The sequence below is a fragment of the Cataglyphis hispanica genome, chromosome 9, assembly GCF_021464435.1.
Source record: "Cataglyphis hispanica isolate Lineage 1 chromosome 9, ULB_Chis1_1.0, whole genome shotgun sequence".
Lineage (NCBI taxonomy): Eukaryota > Metazoa > Arthropoda > Insecta > Hymenoptera > Formicidae > Cataglyphis > Cataglyphis hispanica.
In genome coordinates, this window is record NC_065962.1 from 7787116 (window position 1) to 7808341 (window position 21226).

Below are 21226 nucleotides of genomic sequence, written 5' to 3' on the forward strand. Positions count from 1 at the left end.
TTTAGATAGATTCGAGAATGAAAATTTTTTGTATCTTCTCTAATGTTTTTTCCTACTAAAAACCTGCTGTATGCCGATCGTACTGATGCAACGTAACATGTTTCAGCGAACACTTTAATACGTTATTTTTCGTGGCAATCGACTGCAACGGTCACGCGAATCGCGCGCGCGATCAACATCATCATCCATCCTCTCCCTTTCGCTATTTACCGTTCCGTTTTCGTCCTTACCTCGCCCAACGCCTTCTGCGCTGCGTAATGGAGACACATTTATACATACACATATGCATTACAGCAGCGCAAGACACGCCGCTAGAATTTATCTCGCGTTGATCTCGTGGGTGTAGCATTGCTCCCTTTCGAGGGACATGCGGTCCCACATCACAATTCTGCTCGCGAGCTCGTGAAGTTCCGCGCTTTTTCCTTCTCCTCCTTCGCTTCGCGGCCAAGTATATGTCGATGTTTACCGCCGCATTATACATGGGACATGATCACCTTACGTGACAGTGCCGTGTAGTATTATATCACTTTACCTAGCAAATATATTGGACAAAGAAATGTATTCGCAGAAATCTATAGCATGTCTTAACAATTTGTTTCTTATAGGCGAAAGTATATCATTAATGTATTTCGCAATGCGGAATAGAGAGGGAGAGAAAAAGAAATTATTACTTTAATCGAAAGATACAGTTATTCGTTTTGATTCATGAATAATAACAACAATGACGAATCGGCTTTCGAGAGATAAATTAAACTAAAATTAAAAATTTTCGTATTCTGGAAAATATTTAATAATTTGATATAAAAGATGGATAATTGATAATTACAAAAATTTATAAATTAATTTCTGTAAGCTATCACAATATCTGCCATTCAGGGCGAAGGTCTCACCTCGACTCTATTCAACCGTACAATCTGATTCAATCGTTTTCTCGCGATTCATACGATTACTTCCCCTTGAATACTAATATGACTTGGTTTCATTCTCCGGCGATGCCATTTGGATGCGTTCGCCCACCCGTTAAATGAGCAAGAAAGGTTAATCGATAATATTTGTCAGCAAAAACGCTCGCAATTGCGAAATCAGAGTTATTTTATTGCGCCGAATTTCACAATATGACAAAATTTATGCCAAATTTTATGTTCCGGTTCGTCATCAGATTACTCGCATCACGAATTCAACTGCTTAACAGAAATCTCGCTCATAAATGTAAGATTCATTAATTAACGCGTAATAATAATTACTATATAATCAAAAGTATTGTAATTAATGTGGCTATGTATACATCGGTTATAAAACCAAAGATGATGCTAGGATGATGAATCCGGGACGGTTTGCGTTTTACTATTAAATTCCTTCCTGAAACAGGTTTAAGCTGGGAAATCGTGAATTTTATTAATTTCGTCGATGACTTCATGGTTAATGCTTGCTACGCAACACGCAATATATATTCAGATGTCACGCGTGTGTGTTACGACATTTTCGTATATATTTTCAAACGACAGATTCGCACGAGGGAACCGTTACAATCATGGAAAGTAGAAGTATCGGAATGCCAATCGTAATATCGAGCCGCGATCTCCGGGAGGACCGTCTGGATGATATTACGTAAAGGTTGTTGTCGATGAAGAGTTTCTCTCTCTCTTTCTCTCGGTGAAACGGCAACATATTTACTTGTGTATTGCCGAGCGGTCCTCTCTTTTTAGCCACCTGACAGCAATTTTATTCTATGAGAAGGCGAAAGTATTCTATCTCCCGTCATGTTACTCATTCCATAAAGATCGAGATTCTTCGTAACCTCCCTGACCCTGTTAACACTAACCTTGCAAATGGCTCTTCAAGATTCACGAAATTGCCATTTTAGACGTGACTCAAATGAATAAATACTATTTTTAAATAATTGTTCTGTTTTGACATTAGAGCTATTTCAAATTTAATAAAAATGTATAATTGAATTAGATATAATTCTGCTCTTTACAAATAACATAATATAAACAATTGAAATTTTGTAGATTTTTATTAACTCGTAATTTTATGAATTACAGAATTACACAATTGTTATCAAGTTTGTACGATTTTTGCAGTTTCATGTGAATATCTTCTGCTATATTTTCCCTCGTCTTATTAATATAAATTATTCAAGCAATTATTTAATACTTTAAAATTAATTAAAATAAACCATTAGGCGCAATAGAAAATAAACTTATCGATTTAATAAATAATCGTTAAATTTTTGCATTATGGACGCATTTTATTTTTCGAGATTATCCTTGTACTGTAATATATCTTCCCACTTATAAGGAGGCTGATTCGACGTTTATTAAGTATGTCGAGATACGCATAAGAGGCATGATATAAGCTAATTAGCTTTCTCTCATATTTTACAGGAATTTCGTTGCTGGCGTCCTTCAATTCCAACTGTATCGCGCTCTCTGCCAGGCTGCGGGACAGAGATTCGTTGACAATCCAAGAAGGCCGCTGCATAGATGCGATTTTTACAGAAGCCCCGCGGCTGGAGGAATCTTGGGGTGAGTATTGAAAAATCTATTAAATCGCCGTTCTCTTAAGCCGAATAAACAGAAAGTTCCTGCGTCATCTTTTACGCTACATCTTGCGCAAAATCCGCCGTACACGCCTCTTCGAAAGCGGAAACGCAGGCGTAAAAGTGGCCTTTTAATAATCAGTTTTTAATCTACGTGAATTACGTGTGCTTTCGCAATCACGTTTCTTACAAACGCCGCGATCGATCGCAGCCAGCACGGGCGGCTTTGTTAAAGACCATTTGCAAGAAAAACGAAAACGCGAAAAGAGTAAACGTTTCGTATATCGTGCTTGAAAATCGTGTCATATTTTTACGGTTGAAAAAGCTGCGCTACTATTTTGCGACCATGTTTCAACGTCTAACACGCAATACGAAGGAGGTGTGCAACGTGGAAGCAGAAAAACATAAGTACCGCTTGACGGGGTGCGTAAAGCCATACAGTGCAAATACATAAATGTAAATATTTGATAACATTGAGACAGATATTAATTACGCGTAATTAACAAAAAAATATTGGCACAGATCTCTTTCTATTCTTTTTGTTTTCTTTTCTTTTTGAGATATGTATCTAAAATATTTACACAAGATGTTGGCCATTTAAATTATACATTGGCATATTTTAACAAAAATAAAAATTTAACGCTTAAATAAGAAAGTTATTGTGTAATTTAGATTAATTAAAATTATATAGATCATGAAGAATGACACAACGGTTAGAGAAAGGAAACAGGATAAAGGAAACCGCTCAATGATATTGCGACTTTATCATTTGTTGCTTTATGCACATTATTTTCTTCAATATATTGAAAGAAGACTGTTGAAAAAATTAAATTTAATAAGAAATATTTTTTTAAAATATAACTATAAGACACACGCATATATACATATCGCAAAGCGATATTTGTAATTATAATTGTATAAATTTTATTTTAAATTTATCTTTTTCTAATTTTGAAAAGTCTAGCATTAGAAAGTTGATTCTTTAATCCCGTTTCAATAGTCTCAAGTCCTTAATTCCAAGGATAAAGACTAATTATTGCCAAAAATGTCCTCGAATGAACGCAAAAAGAAGAAATTGCCAAAAAATAGCGACGACACGTTTATTGCCTACTTCGTTTTCAAGAGTTGTTAATTATGACGACTACTTTCGTAAACAAGATTTTTTGGTTTGACTTTACTATACAGCCACAAAAAGCCAGTCCAAAATGTCAGAAATCCGTAAAATACCACGGCAAGGTGGGGCCGCGAATTCGATCGAAACTTTATTCCAGGTCTTGACATTTTAGCCCCGAATTTTTTTACGATTCAAGGTTAAAATTTATGTAGAAATTAATGCACGTGTGATGGTCACCCGTACAGGAATCGAAACCTCTTGAAAAGAGAAGGAAAAAAGATCGTCGCGTCTTGTTATTTGGCCGATCGCCGTGACAAATTTAGAAATAGACGAAATATTAATTTCAATATAAAAAATTATGCAAAACGTTCTCGTTTTTAGCATCTTGACATCGCAATTTTTACTCAGACGCTCTGAATTATTCAGAAAAATTTAAATTTGTGAGTTTATTATATACATGTAGACATAGAAATGCAATATTATTTGCGATATATCATAAATGCAAAATATGTAAATTAAATCTTTGCGTAAATTACTATTATCGATATTTGGAATTAAATTACAGTTTATTTCAGACTACTAGCTTTATTACGCGCTTATAAATCCGCCAATTTAATTTTGTAAAATCACTGCGTAGACGACTAGTTGAATACATTTAGTTTGCGCATTTATTCATTATAACACAATCCAATAATATTCCATTATAAAGCTTCTAGTGTATATTTGGAATATGAAGCATAAAATGACGATCTCTATGAAGATTTCGACATCCATAATTACATGTACCTTCGCAATATTTGTTCTCATATGGATATCTTGCGAATAATCGCTCATCTCAGTATAGACATTAACTATTGACTTGTGTAACGATTAACTTGTGTAATACACACAATTGTTGGTACTGAAGAGAAATAATGATCTTAAATTGGTAAAGCCCTAATTTTGTTTTGAAACATATTAAACAATTATTTTTGTCGATAATCTACAAACAAATTTTTATATATTATCAATTTTTATAATATATATAATATGTATAACATGTATTTTAATATTCTCTATTTGCAGAGTATAAATTTTTTCTAAATCAATATATATATATATATATATATATATATATATATATATATATATACATGTACAATTTAATGTATAATATTAAAATTCAAATGTGGCAAAAAATTTATATAATGATTAATTGATTATTTCAATTACACAATTGTTTTAAATTGTTAAACGATCGCCCTTCTCGAAAAACTATAATGCCATCTGAGAGAAACAATAAAATCGCGCTTGTAAATGCTTAAATAAAATCGATAAATTGAAATACATGTGACATAATGCGCGGGATAATAATGCAGTGAGCTACTTTGTGAAGGGTGGCGCAAACATCTTTGTTCCATTAAAGTAGCATCGTGTTTACATGGTCTTGACGCAAAAATGCTCGGCGCCGGGATTGCGGTTTTGCGTTGTTGATTACGAGGCTCGTCATTTTATGCACATGCGAACATGATCATGATCCTCCCGCGAATGTTGCAAGGTACATTCGCCACAGTAATGACGTGCATTGTTAGATCGTATCAGTCTACCTTCAAGAGACCGGATGGTTTTTGACGGCACCTTCTCTTTAACGGTGAATCATGCCTTACACCTCCTCGAAAGTTAAATTAAATAATTTTTATCTTTATTCATATACACGTATACACATAGAGAATTCAAGTAAACTCGGTTAAGCATCATGTCATTGATCACTTCTTAATCAGAGCGAGCTTTCGTAGCTGCAATCTTCTGGCGAACGTTATCTGGGTTAACGAGAAGACACTCTCTTTATTCGGTTTCGCAATTCCACCGACCGCCAATCCGGTATTTGTCTCTCGATGTGATTACGATGCGTCGTGTCATTTCAGCAACTTTGTTCAACGAGATAAATATTTCAATAATGAAAATAATAATTGTTGCTGACCAGCTACGAAGAGCAAGGTGTGAAACTTAGCTTGCGAAACGTCGAATGTACGTAATCAATCTGATGCAAATCAACTGAGGGAGAAACCATAAAAATATGAAATGGATATAATATTTATATTACACACACATCGATATTTCGACATAATCTCTATCAATTACATGCAATCAAACTTTGTACAGTATATGATATATAAAATATATGATGTAACACAATTTCAAAAATTCAAATCTTAAATGAGATGTTTCATATATCGACGTGCAGTATTGATCAGTGGTCACAATTAACTATTACAAGAAGATTTTAAAAATCTGATCGACCTTCACATATGACTCGCGATATATTTTGAATAATTAAATTCTGGCACGATCATTAAGCTAATATAAGATGATAAAACAGATATTCGCCATAAAATGTCGCGAAATGTGCAAAAAAAAAGATAGATAAGATCTGTTGCATGTATTGTTAATAAAAGGGGAGCAAAATAAAACATACAGGCTTAATTGGAACGCTTGTATTTTTGCAATTACGAAATTGTATTCACAGAGGAATTGCATAAAATGACAAAAAACATTAGACGGTAAAAAATATTATTTAAACGACGTGATAAATAATTTATAGTAGAAACGTTTTCATTTCTTCTTTTTTTTTTTATTTACGATATATTTGCGAACTCTTAATTCGCAGATTTGCTTATGTGTATTTGCAGACGTAACATAAAGTTTTATGGACAATGAAAGTCGCATATGTATATAATTCTCTTGGCAAATGGAAACTCGATAACGATTGTTCCGTATAAAGATGGTCGTAGATCGAAATCTCTTGGCGACTGACCAAATTGTTCTAAAGCTTCCTTACACATACATAGTTTCCGCATAGAAGCCAAAAGTAATTTCAATAAAATAGAATTTCATTTTATATATATATATTATAAACTAACTAAACAACTTGTAAAAATTAGATAACAGTTTATATAGCTTTGTGCAATCAAAATTTTAACTAATTATCGCAATCGTTAAACAAATACATGAAAAAATGATATTTCTAACGATCATTCATCAATAATAATTATAGTATAATTATTATAAATTATATGTATTATTGGAATTTATATATCCAACGTTTTTTATCATTTAAATACCCACTTATTATTCACACTTTTATATAACACACACGAGCCGTGTGTGTGCATTACGAATTATCGGTATCCCAACGGAAATTCAGTCAGAGATCATTCACGGTATGAGAATCGAGATTTCGCTGAATGCACGGACTGACTTCCTGTAATCGAAGGACGATCTCGAACTCTCGCTTTACGATGCGACAACGACAACGATGACGATTACGAAAGCAGTAGCATACGCACGGTAAAAAGCGTGCGTGTGTCGTGTAAAGGAATGCAAACGGTTACCATATCACGAGAGAGTTTGCAGTTAATACGATAAAGAAACTCGACGCTCGAGAGAGCCTGTTACATTTCCGTTTTCGCTATGCAAGATTCGAGGGTGTCGCACGCACAGCTGGTGAAGCTGGCTCTACTCACAAATCACTGCCGATAGCCGCGTAATATAGATTGCATTTCCGCAAGCATAAGAAGCAAAGCGCACGATACAATTGAAATTAAGGAGAGTTTTGCAAATACCATTTTGCGTGGAAGCTTAGCAATTATTTTGCTGTTTATCAATATTTTTTTTGTGCCAATTCTATGCAAATGACAAGTACAATTTTTTTTTTTACACGTTCAAGGATATTGCGGAATATTCACATTCGTATTATTCACCAATTTAATCTTTGCATAGATTTAAAATCTCAACTTTTTGATTAGCAATCTTAATGGTTTGTGGTATACATTTTGTGATCAGTTTAAATTAAAATTCCACGTGAAATTAATAAAACTATTTTATTGATTTATGTTATATACAGTCACATTTAAATTTATTTATTTTACTATATTCATCATAATTATATTCATTAATGTTATTTGATCACGTGTTGATTCTCTAAATTGCGAAAGAGATATACAATAACATTATGGTTGATTTATTCCATTCGCTAGATATCGATACTGTGATTTAAATACAAATGCAAATGCAAATTGGTATTCCGTCCTTGATTGTCACGGACGATCACGTGGAGGATCGGAAAGGAATCATTTGAAAGTTTTGATTTTTTGCGATATATTGTACAACATTTTATTGTATCTCAAACGCAATTAAGCGTGAAACTGTCCTCTTAGAATATTCTAAAGCATTTTATATACAAATTTTTCTTATATAATGATAAATTAAAAATTCTATAATTATATCATGGATGACATAATAATAATGGGATAATGGGATAAACAATTTTACGGTATTATACTCCTAGAATAATTTTGTCAGTTTATTTTTTTTTTATACACACTTGTGAGAGACACAGATATCTGTCAGTTGATATCTAATCAGAAACATTCGCTCGCCCACGGCATCTCTGAAATTGTGAAATGCATCACTGCAGCGTCGGCAGAAAAGTACCGATTTCGCCTACGTGCCAAATGCGGATATTACGTGATCGATATAAATTAAAGCCAAATATATACATATAAAGAAAGAAAAAAAGAAAGAGAACAAGATAAAAGGAAAGAGAAAGAGATCGAACCTCCCCTCGAACACACGAAAATATTTTTATTTATCGAATCGTTTCCCACGAAAAGCGGATGCATGAAAGTAGTTTTTTATTCTAAGAACGAGTTCTCTCAAAGGAACCGGAAATGACAGACGGAATTGATTTCTGCGAAATCTCGCACAGCGAAAAGGCTCGTATCTCGTAACGCCGGCGCCGTGATTGCGGCTATTCGTCGGTCGCACAATCTATGGTAACATAAAGTTACTGCAGTTAGATAGCTATTATGACGTAACCGATGCACGGCCCTGAAATAATATTGCAATGAAAAATATTGATACATGAATAATAATATTGCTCTGATTGATCATTCTTGCTCGACCTAGTTTTTTATGAATCGTATTGAATGTACGAACAAAGACTTTATTATAAAAGATTTGAATGTAATTGATAAAATAAGCAGATAAAAAAATTTCAAGTAAAAGTCTAAATGTATAAATAATTTCTGTAAAATATCCTATATATATATATTTTTTTTTTCTATATCAGTTGTTATATATGTACGGTTACATATATATATGGAAAGATATGCAAAAATTCAATGATTGCTATAAATATGTACGTCACAAGTATAAAAAAATCTTTTAAAAAATCTTATATAAAAATGCAAGTGGAGTATTAAATCGCTAACAATTAAACGGGAAAAAAATCTAAAACGCGCAGCGTAGCACTTTACATGCGAAATGTTTTAAACGAGTATCAAAGTTAAGAATACACTAAATCCAGTGTTCCTAAGCGTTGCGCTACAATATCGTCGTGATCCCGTGATTATGCAGAGAGGAAAAGTTGCGAGAGTTCGCTGTTGATTCAGCAATCGATTTGAGAGGCGCGGGATACTGCCACTGTTGCATAACCGCATCTAAATAATCACCTCGTCGGCACGATGCACCAGTTCTCAGACCGTAGCATCGCCTTTAAAGCGCGTTTAATCTTAGATCGTATGATGTTACGGGCGCAAATGTTGATCGTCGACGATTTGATCGAAATTCATTTGCGTTTCATCTTTCATCTTCTTTTAAGATTAATTATTGCCTCGCTCCTTTAATTAAATTTACGTTTTATGATTAAAGGAAATGCAGCGAAATAGAAAGCAGAAATATATAGTAGCTTTTTACGTTTTTCTTTACTATTCCAGAGAATTATATTTTTATTTCACAGAGAAAATAAAAAATATACCAGCAAGAATAAAAAATATTTGAATATTTAATCTGTAAATACGACATCATTTTTAAATTGTGGTCTATATTTAAAATTAAAATATTAAGCGCATATATCAAAAGATGCTTTATTATTTGTGTTTATTGTATTCTACATATTGTAAAGGAAATAAAAATAGGGAATATTAATTGCAAAAACTTTATAATACATTTCTTATTTTTTGTACTATTTTTAATAATTAGATGAGAATTAAAAGTATTACCAAAGAAAAAGATCAAATGTGCAAAATAAAGCGAAATATAAATCGTACAAGATAATAATGTAGCTAACAAAGTCAATTAAACAGCTCGTAACTGTCAAAAATATGATATTGATATTGATATAAATTCTTTTCTAGAATTTTAAACAGCGGCGAAATATAATAAATTTCCCGGTAACATTCCGCGTTGTCATAACGCAAAATAAATCGTCTATGCAGATTGAAATCGCAGTGGAAACGGTTTACCGGACAAACGAATTGTAGCATATCAGAGTAGGAATTACTACATAGCAAATACAGATTACTAGAGATAAATATCCCGATAGAAAATTGTGGAACTGAAGTTATAAAATTGCACGCCATTACATTTCTCATTATGCATCACGTGCTACGCATCACTTTGCTATCACGATTTCATATATTTGCAATCTTATGCTTTTTTTTCTCTCTCCTTCTCCGGATATATTTGCGAGAAGCATTCTGTGCGAGAAACACGTTTACAATGAAAGAATGTCGAGCCATAAATAGCTCGTAGCGCCACACTATACGCGCTTGTTGAATAATATCCACCTGCAAATCACTTGAGATTAGCCTTTATGTAATCATTTTACCGGATTCTATGATGCGTAATATTTTTTTCAATGGCGCAATCTATGATGCTTTCTTTACCTAACAATATTTCAAATACAGTTCCAGATACCTTTATCAAATGTAGTTCAGCAAAGATTACTAATAATTTTAGCAACTTTTTTAAATTAAAGTTGCGCTCCACACTCTATAATAAAATTGTTATCGAGATTTAATAATGTAGAAATTTTATAACAAAGAAGTTTATATATATATATATATATATATATATATATATATATATTCTTATATTAACAATAATATTCAATTATATTAAGAACTCGAGTAATGAAGCAAATGTATTGTTCATATAGGAGATTGATGGAAAAGGGTTCGTCCATCCCATGGCAGGAAACGCTCCGGGAAGCCACTGGTGAGTTCAGATTAGACGGATCCGCTCTTAGGGAATACTTCCGGCCGTTGGAAGACTGGTTAAGGACCGAGAATTTGAGAACGGGTGAAGTGGTCGGCTGGTCATACGGTAAGAAACATATTACTTATTTAAGTTTATACGTTTATATTTCGATCACTGCAATACTCTTTATATTGTGATTCACAGCGATATATTCTACGCGCGCAATATTTTCAATTATAATTAACAATTATTTATATTTATAATCGGATTTCGCGGACGCAGAGATCGATTGACATGTAGAACCGTCGTAGTGCGACCCGGTACCTTTCGACGTAACTTGCTATAAATTATGCAATTTCCTACCGTAACAGATTGAAGGTTGCAGTTCCCACGTGCTACTTAGCGGTAAATGCTACAAATGTTCATTGTATGACGACATTTGACTGTGAATTACGATATCTGATGTACGACGAAATTATTGAGATTAACGTCTTGCACCTAGCAGAACATACATCTTGCCAAATTTTTAACGCCGGTCACCGACAAACGTTATATAAAAACGATTACATAGGAGAGAGAGAGAGAGAGAGAGAGAGAGAGAGAGAGAAAACTCGGATATGTATATACACATACGAGCACATCGCGCTTATCCCATAAATTACGTTGATGCATTTCGAAAGCACATTGCGGAGCACTTGGAGCGGAATAAGTTATGAATTCTCGAAAATAAAGTAAAACGTATGTATATGTGTGTGTGTTACGTGTTAAACGTTATAAATTAAAGAATGTCTCCAGGAAACGAAAGTGAAACGGGCAAGAATTTCGGTAAAATTAAAGCGTGACGATAACGAAAACGATATCCATCGTAAGAAATTTAATTCGCCCCAAAAAAGAAAAAAAAAACATACGTAACTGCAGCGTCGATGGAAGGTGAATGCGAGCAACGCGAATTATTTGACCAGAAGGCTTTCTAGTTTATCGTATAGACGGTTTCTTTTTTTCATTACAACGGTAGGAAATGTTCGCTCTATTTCCGCGATGGAACGTAAAAGCGGCGCGATTCGACCTCGGGGGACCCGATTGTAAAATTGCTGGCCCCGTGGGACTAACAATATTGCGAAAGCGAAACGAGGAGAGGCAGCAAAAGAGAGCTAGGAAAGAATATAAACAAAGCGGCAGGGATAAAGGACGCGAGGAGAAGAAAGGGGAGAGTTAAACGAGAGAGTCGTGAGACATTCACGTTCGACGACCGACTGGCACTCTGGTTTCGATCGAGTACAAGTTGCGCCGATCGTAATAGTTCTCCGATGCATCTGTTCTCGCGAAGGGAAGCCGTGATTCGCACATGCACGCCGATATTATAAAAGCGGTCTCTCTTTCCCTTCTCACCTTCTCTTGCCATCGCACATACATCGCCGTCTCTCTTCTCGCGTGAGAGCGAACATCGCGTTCACGCGGTCAATCAGGAACTAGCACGCGTGATTGAACCGGATCGAGAAATCGTTCGAGTTTATAGCGTTGCGCGTACGTAATATTATGTAATGATATCGCTGATTACATTGTTGATCTAGTTGGACAGAATTAGTCCCCAACAGGAAATAAATATTTTGTCGAAAGATATGGGGGAAGAGAATTGTCTTGAAATCGAGATGTACACATCTCGATCTTTAAAAAGTTTAAAATTATGAACTTCCTCTTTATGCACATCGTAAAGAAAATGCAAATCACGAAATGAGAAGACGGATTAGCCATGGTAAATATATTCGTCATGTCCAGTTGCAGTAGGTGAAAAGACACAACGTAATGTTAGAGAGTTGTTTGAGAATAACCAATTTGCATTGCAGAAGTTCGTTTTACCTTATTGCAGCGGTTATACAGGCAATGTTAGTATCGTTAGCTTAACCTGAATTTGAGAGTAACTTGGACACTTACAGTTCTTCTTACATAATTTGTCCGTGCTTGTGCTGTCAATATTTTTAACGAAAATAACCGACAAAATATGAGAGAAATGGCGCATAAATCTGCATTTATTTTGAACAACAAACATTTAGTCATGCCAAAAAGAGCTTCCTTTTCAAAGATGATTTTGATAGAAAAAAAAAAAAAAAATATATATATATATATATATATATATATATATATATATATATATATATGCGAGACTTATATACAACTACACGTTACATACGTTCGTTACATACGTCAAAAAGAGTAAAAGTACACAGACTATAATTTATCTTAAATAATTCGTTCTCTATACACGTTCTGCAAAAGTATAGCTGTACATAATTAAAAGTGAGATTATTCTATCTCTTCAAAGGAATCAATATTCTATGAACTCAATCTATATAATCGTGTATTACCAATTATCCTATCATATTTCACTCGAAGAGATTGATGTTATTAAATTTTTCCAATAATACTTATAATCACAAGAAAGATCGCTAATTTCTCAAGCGCAACCATGACATTTATAAAAAAAACCGCGTTAATACGTCATACTAAATGAATGAAACAATATCTCATTGTGCACGATGTAAGATAACAAAAGAAACGTGTTACTATTAAGTAGCCTTACTTCATACTTTCCGCTGTAGTCACAATGAGACTAAACTGTATATATACGCGGGAAAAAACCATTATCCGATGAGACGTAAGATCGATACGAGCGTTTTTAATGTATGAACGAATCAAGCGGAACGACACACGTGATTCAGTCGATGAATTTGATGAATATCCGCAAAACTGAAGAAACAAAAGTTACGAAAGGAAAGGGAGATTGACTGCCTCTCCCTTTACTCGCCGCAAGGTTCTGTTTTTGTTCCTGTCGATCTCGATTACGGGATTTTATAGAGCGGTTTATTTTCTTTCTTTTTGCCATCAGCAAACGATCGCTCGATCTCTATAACAAAGTCTATTCCTAAGGAATACCACGATATTATTTATTATAACGTAAGCAAACATATTAAATATGTTTGTTTACGTTGTATTAAAAATACGTTTTGTTGTATTTTATTAATTGCTAGAGAAGAGGCTTTGACTAATCGATCATGAAACAAAAATTCGTGTAAAATATTTGTTATTTGCAAAGAACCATCCTTGATTCATAAGTCTTGAAGCAATTATGCAATTCAATGTAATCTGTAACCTGTTACAGACGGAGACTTTTGCAAGAGGAGCATAGAAACTGCAGGCCTGCAAGTCTACGGTAGTGGTTTTTACAATGGTGGTTCTACATCGATTTACGCATCTTGGATCACAACAGGAATCATGACACTTTGGGCAGTATCAATGCTCTATTAAGTGCATTGACTCACCTAATAAATTATCGAGCATTAATAATAATAAAATAAGTAAAAGAACTCGCTACACATTGTCAATCTGCCAAGTTATACCAAATCGCATAATCATAATTCTATAAGATTGCTGTCGAAAAATTTTGAACAAAAATAATTAAATTATACACTCAAATATTATTTAATTAAGAAAGTTAATAAGAAAATAATGATTATTACTGCCAACAAATGCGCTAAAGTGCATAGTGCAAAAACTCAATATTTTTAAAAAGTATATATTTTATCCTAAATATAATGCACTATTAATTATGAGATGTTGTACGTAGGGACATAGATTTTTATTTTACGATTATATATATATACAATATGTAAAGCGTGCATGGAAAAAAATATTGTATGTGTCGTGCATGAATGTAAGTGCATAAATCATTTTATACACTTGAGTAGCTCATGATTCACATCCTGTAATTATTAACTTCACTGTTGACAAGCAAAATAAATGTATGTCCCTTTGTTGTAAATGCCCACTGTTTGTATTACAGCACTTTTACGAACAATTTTATTTTTTAAGCATTTGCGAAACGTGAATGTATTCCGATTCTTCCAATATCCTTACAAGGCCAAGTTATAAACCTTAATATCGTCAGGTATCCAAATATCTTTTCTCAACAAACGAATTTTTTTTTATCAAATCTCGCAACTATCGCATAAAGAAAGAACTCGTTAACTGGAACCTTTACTTTCGCGTCCGTCGAAAGAAGGGATTTTATTCGATAGAAATATGATATTCTTCAATTGACGCAAAGGAATTGTTTGACAACAAAGCCTGTATATCGGACAGCTCCCTTATCTTGCGTAATTGAAAGTCGGCGAAATCGTACCAAGTGAAATCGCGCTTCTGCTGTCAAATTACCTTTAAATTCAATCGAACTGCTTTATCCTTCATCATCTTATTGTACATATCTTTTCTCGCCCTCATTAGACAACTCGTACTTTTTTAACAAATTCGCAGATTGTCAATACAAAAAAACAATCTTTTATTATTTTTGCTTTATTTTGTTAATAACATGTAGGTAATTATATATTTAGGATCAATCTGTTATTTGACATATATTATACAGTAAATAGTATATCAAAATATTACAAATTTTAATAATGTTGAGTAAATTAAAATTATACCAACAACTCCAAAAATTTCATTAATAAATTCAGAAAAAAATTTTAGCCATCATAATTTAATTAATAAACTGTACATAAAATTTAGAGTTTTAATATAACATCTTTGCAAAAATAATATTTATTTTTCTCAAAATTATAAACGCAAAATTAGATATAAATATTATTCGAATAAAAAATCATACAACAATAAGTTCGGCGCTTCTATTATTATTATTATTATTATTATTATTATTATTATTATTATTATTATTATTCTATTAAATGCTTTTGTTTTACGGTCATTTCCATTCGATTTTTTATTGTAATGTATGTCGACGCGCAGGACGGCAGCTTTCACGAGTAGTGACAAGAGATGCCATTATTGTTTGCAAAGGCACGTCACTAAAACGTAATTGCACAAAGGTGGTCTCTGTCCAGAAAGTGGTCCGCCCGCCTTGCGTAAGGAGAAGACGCGGAAATCGACTGCGAAGGAAAAAGAAATGCTTGCATCATCGAACGTGCAACGTGGTATTTCATCGAGCGCAACCGGAAATATTCCTGATCTTATCACTTTTCGTACGTAACGCATATACTTATCGCGAAGACGAAAACGGAATATTTGATTATAATACGGATTCGCTACATAACTGCAAACTTAACAATGCAGCTTATAAGCTACTTTTCTCTGCTCTTCATCACGTAGATTTCCTAATTACAATTAAACTGTATTTTTAAATTCATAGAATTTATGTAAATTGGACTTGCATAGTTTTCATAATTAATTAATATTTTCTATTTTACAAGTGTAACATGCTGAAAAAGTTATATTAATTTTTCCTTCATTTATTTCTTTTACGTTTTATTATATACATATTTTACATGTTTTATTACAAAAAAGATTTTAAATTTTTAAACATTTTCGATTTTATCAAGTTTAATCACGCTAAGTTTCAAGTTTATAGTGTTAACGAATAATTGTAATATTTTCTACATCAATTGACATGAGTTATTGAAGTATGAGAAAACTGTTGTCTTAATATATTGACATAGTAAAGATAAACTTCTCATATATTTTCGCAACGACCGATTAAATTATTGAGAATTAATTATATAGCGTACAATAATTTCTTATGTAATTCGGAAATAACTTGCGCCAGAAGCCATTTCGCTTCCTGTCGAAGAGAAGATATGCGATTCCATTAACCGCAAATAAAACGCATATCGATCCGCGATTTTAATTCGCTCTTGATCACGATAGTTTTAAATACGGAAATTGACGAACATAAAAAAAAAGTAAAATCCATGGAATCTAGCTATCCGAATTGATTTATGTTGTTATGAAATCGTAGATTGCTTCACAATTAAGTATCGTGTTATTCTAAGTTTCTATTATGAAATTGTTTTGAAATTCTTACTTAACGTGAGTAAAGTATTACTTCATGAGATGCGCACTATACATTACCTCGGTAACGTTGCGTTCAAAAATGGTTTATATTCCATTTGATACATATCTGCCAGTATTAATCTGAAAGCGAGAAATCGAGTAGATTGTAAGGAATACATAACGCCATAGGCGTCAGTTACCAAAATATATCAAGTCTCATAATTTCATTCGTATTTCGATTTTGTTTTCAATTTAAGATCGGATATTAAATGAATACCATATAATACAGTGGCTTTGAAAAGATTTAGTGATAATTTTCATAAACGAAAACAAAGAGAGAAAAAAAAGAGAAAATAATTTATATTTTTATTACTATATATTTTCAAGTATTAAATTGTTAAAGTTTTATAATTTTAATTATCAATGATCAAAATGTTATAACAGAGACGCTGTCGATTACTTAAATTATTTTTCTTTTCTCTTTTTTTTTTTGTAACTTCTACTTTCGCAACAGAATGACAAAGTGGTGATAGGTGAAGGATACATTTGATGAAAAAAGACATTTGACGAAAGAAGTTTCTCTCCGGGTGATAATGTTAGGATTAAGCAATATTGATGGATAAGGCTTGATGAGAGATGCTTCTGGGGACCGATCATAAATCGTTCCGAGATGAAAACCGGTCCGAAACGGATGGTCAGTCGACGCCCATGGGGACGATTTGGCGATCTGCCCCAAAACTGGTCCGACCTGTTGCATAATCGGAAGACCGGGAAGTTGTGCCTTTCCGCGAAATGTCTGCGAGACGCACAATGCGAGCCGGCTGACTGGACGCCACTCTCGACCACTTTCACCGTCGGTCGCACGCACAGTTTTATGTTGGATTTAGCTGGCGCGATACGATCACGCCGATTATGTATATCGGTGATCAGCCAAAATCGGGGAAAGAGAAAGAGAAAGAGAAAGAGAAAGAGAGAGAGAGAGAGAGAAAAAAAGAGGCGCGCAATTTCGCCAGCCAACCGGAATCGGATGTAATCATTTTAATTGTAGGGACCTCTTGACCAGATTCTCTCGACGAAATCATCCGTTTCGAAATTGTGCGTGAAAGTGATCCCAAAAATGGTTTGGTATCCTCTTTCCCTTTCTTTTGCCGATACGACGTCATTGATACAGATGCATATTTTATAGATAGCAAAAAAATGAATGCTTCGTATTTGCGTTCATCGCGTTGAGCAATCGGCGAGCTGAAGTAGATGCTGATGGTCCGAGGAATCGGTTACGTCATGTATGGAATATGTAGAATTATATATGCAATCGGTTCAAGACAGACGACACGAGATGGACCGAATATCGAACGAAATCGATCATGCATAAAGTACTTGGGCACGTGCTTGGGGAGTTGTCAGACATTTCGAAACTATCGGTGAAAGCGATCAAGCTCAAAGAGATTAAATGATAAATATAAATTAAAAGAGATACTGGCTCATCTAACTCTTAAATATGTGCGTATTGATGCGTATAAATCTAATTAGCATATATAACCGGTTTAATCTATCCGATAAAAATTTGCTATCTAAAATGGCTTTAACTTTCTATTAGATATTTGGCGACCCACTGCTATGTTTTCATGTACATAAAAATCAATCAAAACATAATTTTTTAATATCTATTATGTGCTTTTATGCGATTTTATGTGCTTAAGAATTTTAAGAAAGGTATGTGTACAGAATAACATTGGCACACGTCTTGTCATGTTACTATCAAAAGATTATCTATTCAAAAATATGAAATTATTTTAATAGATTTATTAAATTGCATCAAATTCTACAACAAATGCACGAGTCTTTTGTTATACTAATATTAATATCTATCTATTTATAATATCATCGCACATCATCATTGTTAAAAGATTAAATTAGCATCAAAAAATTTTGACGTTACAAATGATGATCATTGATGATTATTTTTATTTGGCCGGTTCTCTTGAGAAAACATTGCATTACAGTTGACGTCATGACAAATAGCGAAAGATAATGAAGGTTTTCCAGCTTTTAAAAGGTGAGCTTTTGAGAAACGAGCTGCACCGAGATCGTTACGGTGATCGTAAAGATTATTACGTCTGCGAAACGAACTCGGGGTCAACGATATCCCAGAATAATATTTGCCATTACTCGACTTATAATGAAGGTAATTATAATTAGTCCTGTTCCAACGAAACAATGCTCGGCCTTACGCAACGCGAGACATAGAGCGGCACCAATGTCACTGCCTCGCACGATTGCATCATTGATTAATTCAACGATTCATGTTGATGTGATTCATGTGATGCCAAAAATGCATATCTAATTGTGAATCAATTTCAATGAACCATTGTTTTTTTTTAAGTATACTGAATTTCTTTCAATATAATTAATATAATTAGAAAAATTATCAATTTCAGTAGAGAACTTATCAGAGAACTTATATACATGTTATGATTTTTTTTTTATACAAATTATTTTTATATAAATTATAAAAATATTATATATAATATAAAAAAATTATATATTTACATAATTTCCTATATTAATCAATAGAATTACTATAAGAAAAATAAAATTATAAGACAAAATATTCATACTTTACATGTTGCAAAAATCGTAAAAATCTTAAGTCAAATCAAATAGATAATGTAACAAGTGTATAGTTCTGTAAACTCTCCGCCCAATATATTTTCCAGATACTAACTTGCCAAACTCAAGGCTAATAACATACTCGTTATAAGGGAATTTCTACTTCTTGTTTTAATAAAACATGTTGCAAAAAAGAAAATCAACCTTAATATATTCAAATTATAAAATAATCGCGGAATCGTGTTTCAAGTACGTTTACTGTCGAAAACGCGGTTCTTAACGCGATTCTTAAACGCGCTCTCTTTCACTAAAAATGAAATGTATTTCCTTAATAATTCTTGATAGAGAGCTGCGTACATATATTCTTTCAATATTAAATCATAATTATTATCATACTAAATATTTTTATTATATATAGCCTGATATTAATCTTATTGCTTGTCCTGAAATAAACGCGTTAAAAATATAACGCGCGGTCCGACTTTTATTAAAATATTTTCAATATTTCAATATATTCAAGAATTCTTTTCATACACATTTCTGTGTCGTGAAAAGTTATTTTTTCTTCATTTCAATTTACTTTTCAATTTTTATTTTTCTCGTAATTTATTGAAATAATAAATATAAATATCGATTAATTAATGAGCAAATGTAATAAAACTCACAAATGATAAAAATAAAGTAATTTTTTATCGGTTTATAACGCTCTTAAATACATACAAATATATTGCACATATCATAGCACTATATTATTGACAAAAAATGTTTTCCAATCTTTATCATTAGGATCAATCCATCCGTATGATTTATTATAATACACAGTAATTGTGATTTTATTACTGGTAATGAAACTTTGAAAGTGTTATTGCGCCGCAAGAGATGTCTAATAATAAGAGAGTTACGCTTTTTGATTGGGAATTTTGTTCTCTTTATTTTGATAATATTTTTTATAAATTTCTGCGAACCGACTACTTTCTATTTCCTGTATCCAAATCGCGTTTCTCGCAACGCACTCTGCATGAATTGAACGTTTTCCGATCAACGTTCAACCGGGAGGAGCATTAGACAACACGATATATTAACGTAATCATTATGCAACTCCGTTGTTCCGCGCGCCGTTCTGTCGATTCGCAATCAAAATCTCATAGAGGCGGCTCCCAAAGCGAATGCAGAATTGCATAAATTCATCGAAGCGAGTGTCCAAGTCTTTCCCATGCAATAATTTCGCCGTCTTTGTATTATTCGTAAAATCAATAACCGTCTAATATCGGTATTTATTTTTTAAGATATACATCCGCAAACATTGTCAATGTTTATGAACAGTTCTTTTCGATATAATTATTTTATAAACAATTATCAATTAATAATAATCGATAATATTGTTGATCACATTTTTAAGGTACGTTCAAACGGTGCAAAAAATTTCGCTGTTTGCACGTACCTTATAAAACAAAAAGTCGAATAAGAAAAGCAAATAGATGTTATTTATAACGATTACTTTTTACCTCGGCGGCAGCTCGCTTATTCACTTTAGATGCAAGGACGAAAAGAAGTTAAGTAGATTTAAATGCCACGGGCGAGTCCATAGTTCTGGAGCGGCCTCATTTTCTCTCTTCGATTATTCATTGCCAATAAATCGCTGCGCTTAATTATAATATCGCGGAAAGACGATCGACAATTTCATTCGCTGATAATAACTGATCAATAAGACGAATGTTCGTCAATATACATAATTGCTCCCGCAAATTTCGCATTCGTTAAGACAGTCAAATGTTATAATTTAAAAGAAACATAAATAATCGATATAAAATTAATAGTAGCACCAGCATTACATTTTCTACAGACTTATATTTATTTTACAAAATTAATATAAAAAAATGATTAAACATTTATATATATTATTTTAAAACCAAGTATATAAATAGCACTTAACGGTGCATTAAATTTTTTTTAAATAGTAGTATACTCTCAATATATATTAACAAATAAAATCATGCCAAGGCTAATTTTTTTTTTTTTTTTATTACAACTATTAAATTAATTTTTGAAACACAAACGATACTGATCTCAAAATGAAACATTCTACCATAATTATTAATTAC

General features: G+C 32.9%; 1 protein-coding gene across 1 annotated transcript in view; it reads left to right on the forward strand.

The window, feature by feature from the left end:
* LOC126852094 (angiotensin-converting enzyme) overlaps positions 1-14534 on the forward strand; it is a 46895-nt gene extending 32361 nt beyond the window's left edge. The window contains exons 11-13 of the mRNA XM_050596564.1: positions 2388-2528; positions 10636-10802; positions 13834-14534. Of these exons, the coding sequence (XP_050452521.1) occupies positions 2388-2528; positions 10636-10802; positions 13834-13979 (454 nt within the window). The 3' untranslated portion in view covers positions 13980-14534. The remainder of the gene's footprint in view (positions 1-2387; positions 2529-10635; positions 10803-13833) is intronic.
* Positions 14535-21226: the final 6692 nt, after the last annotated feature.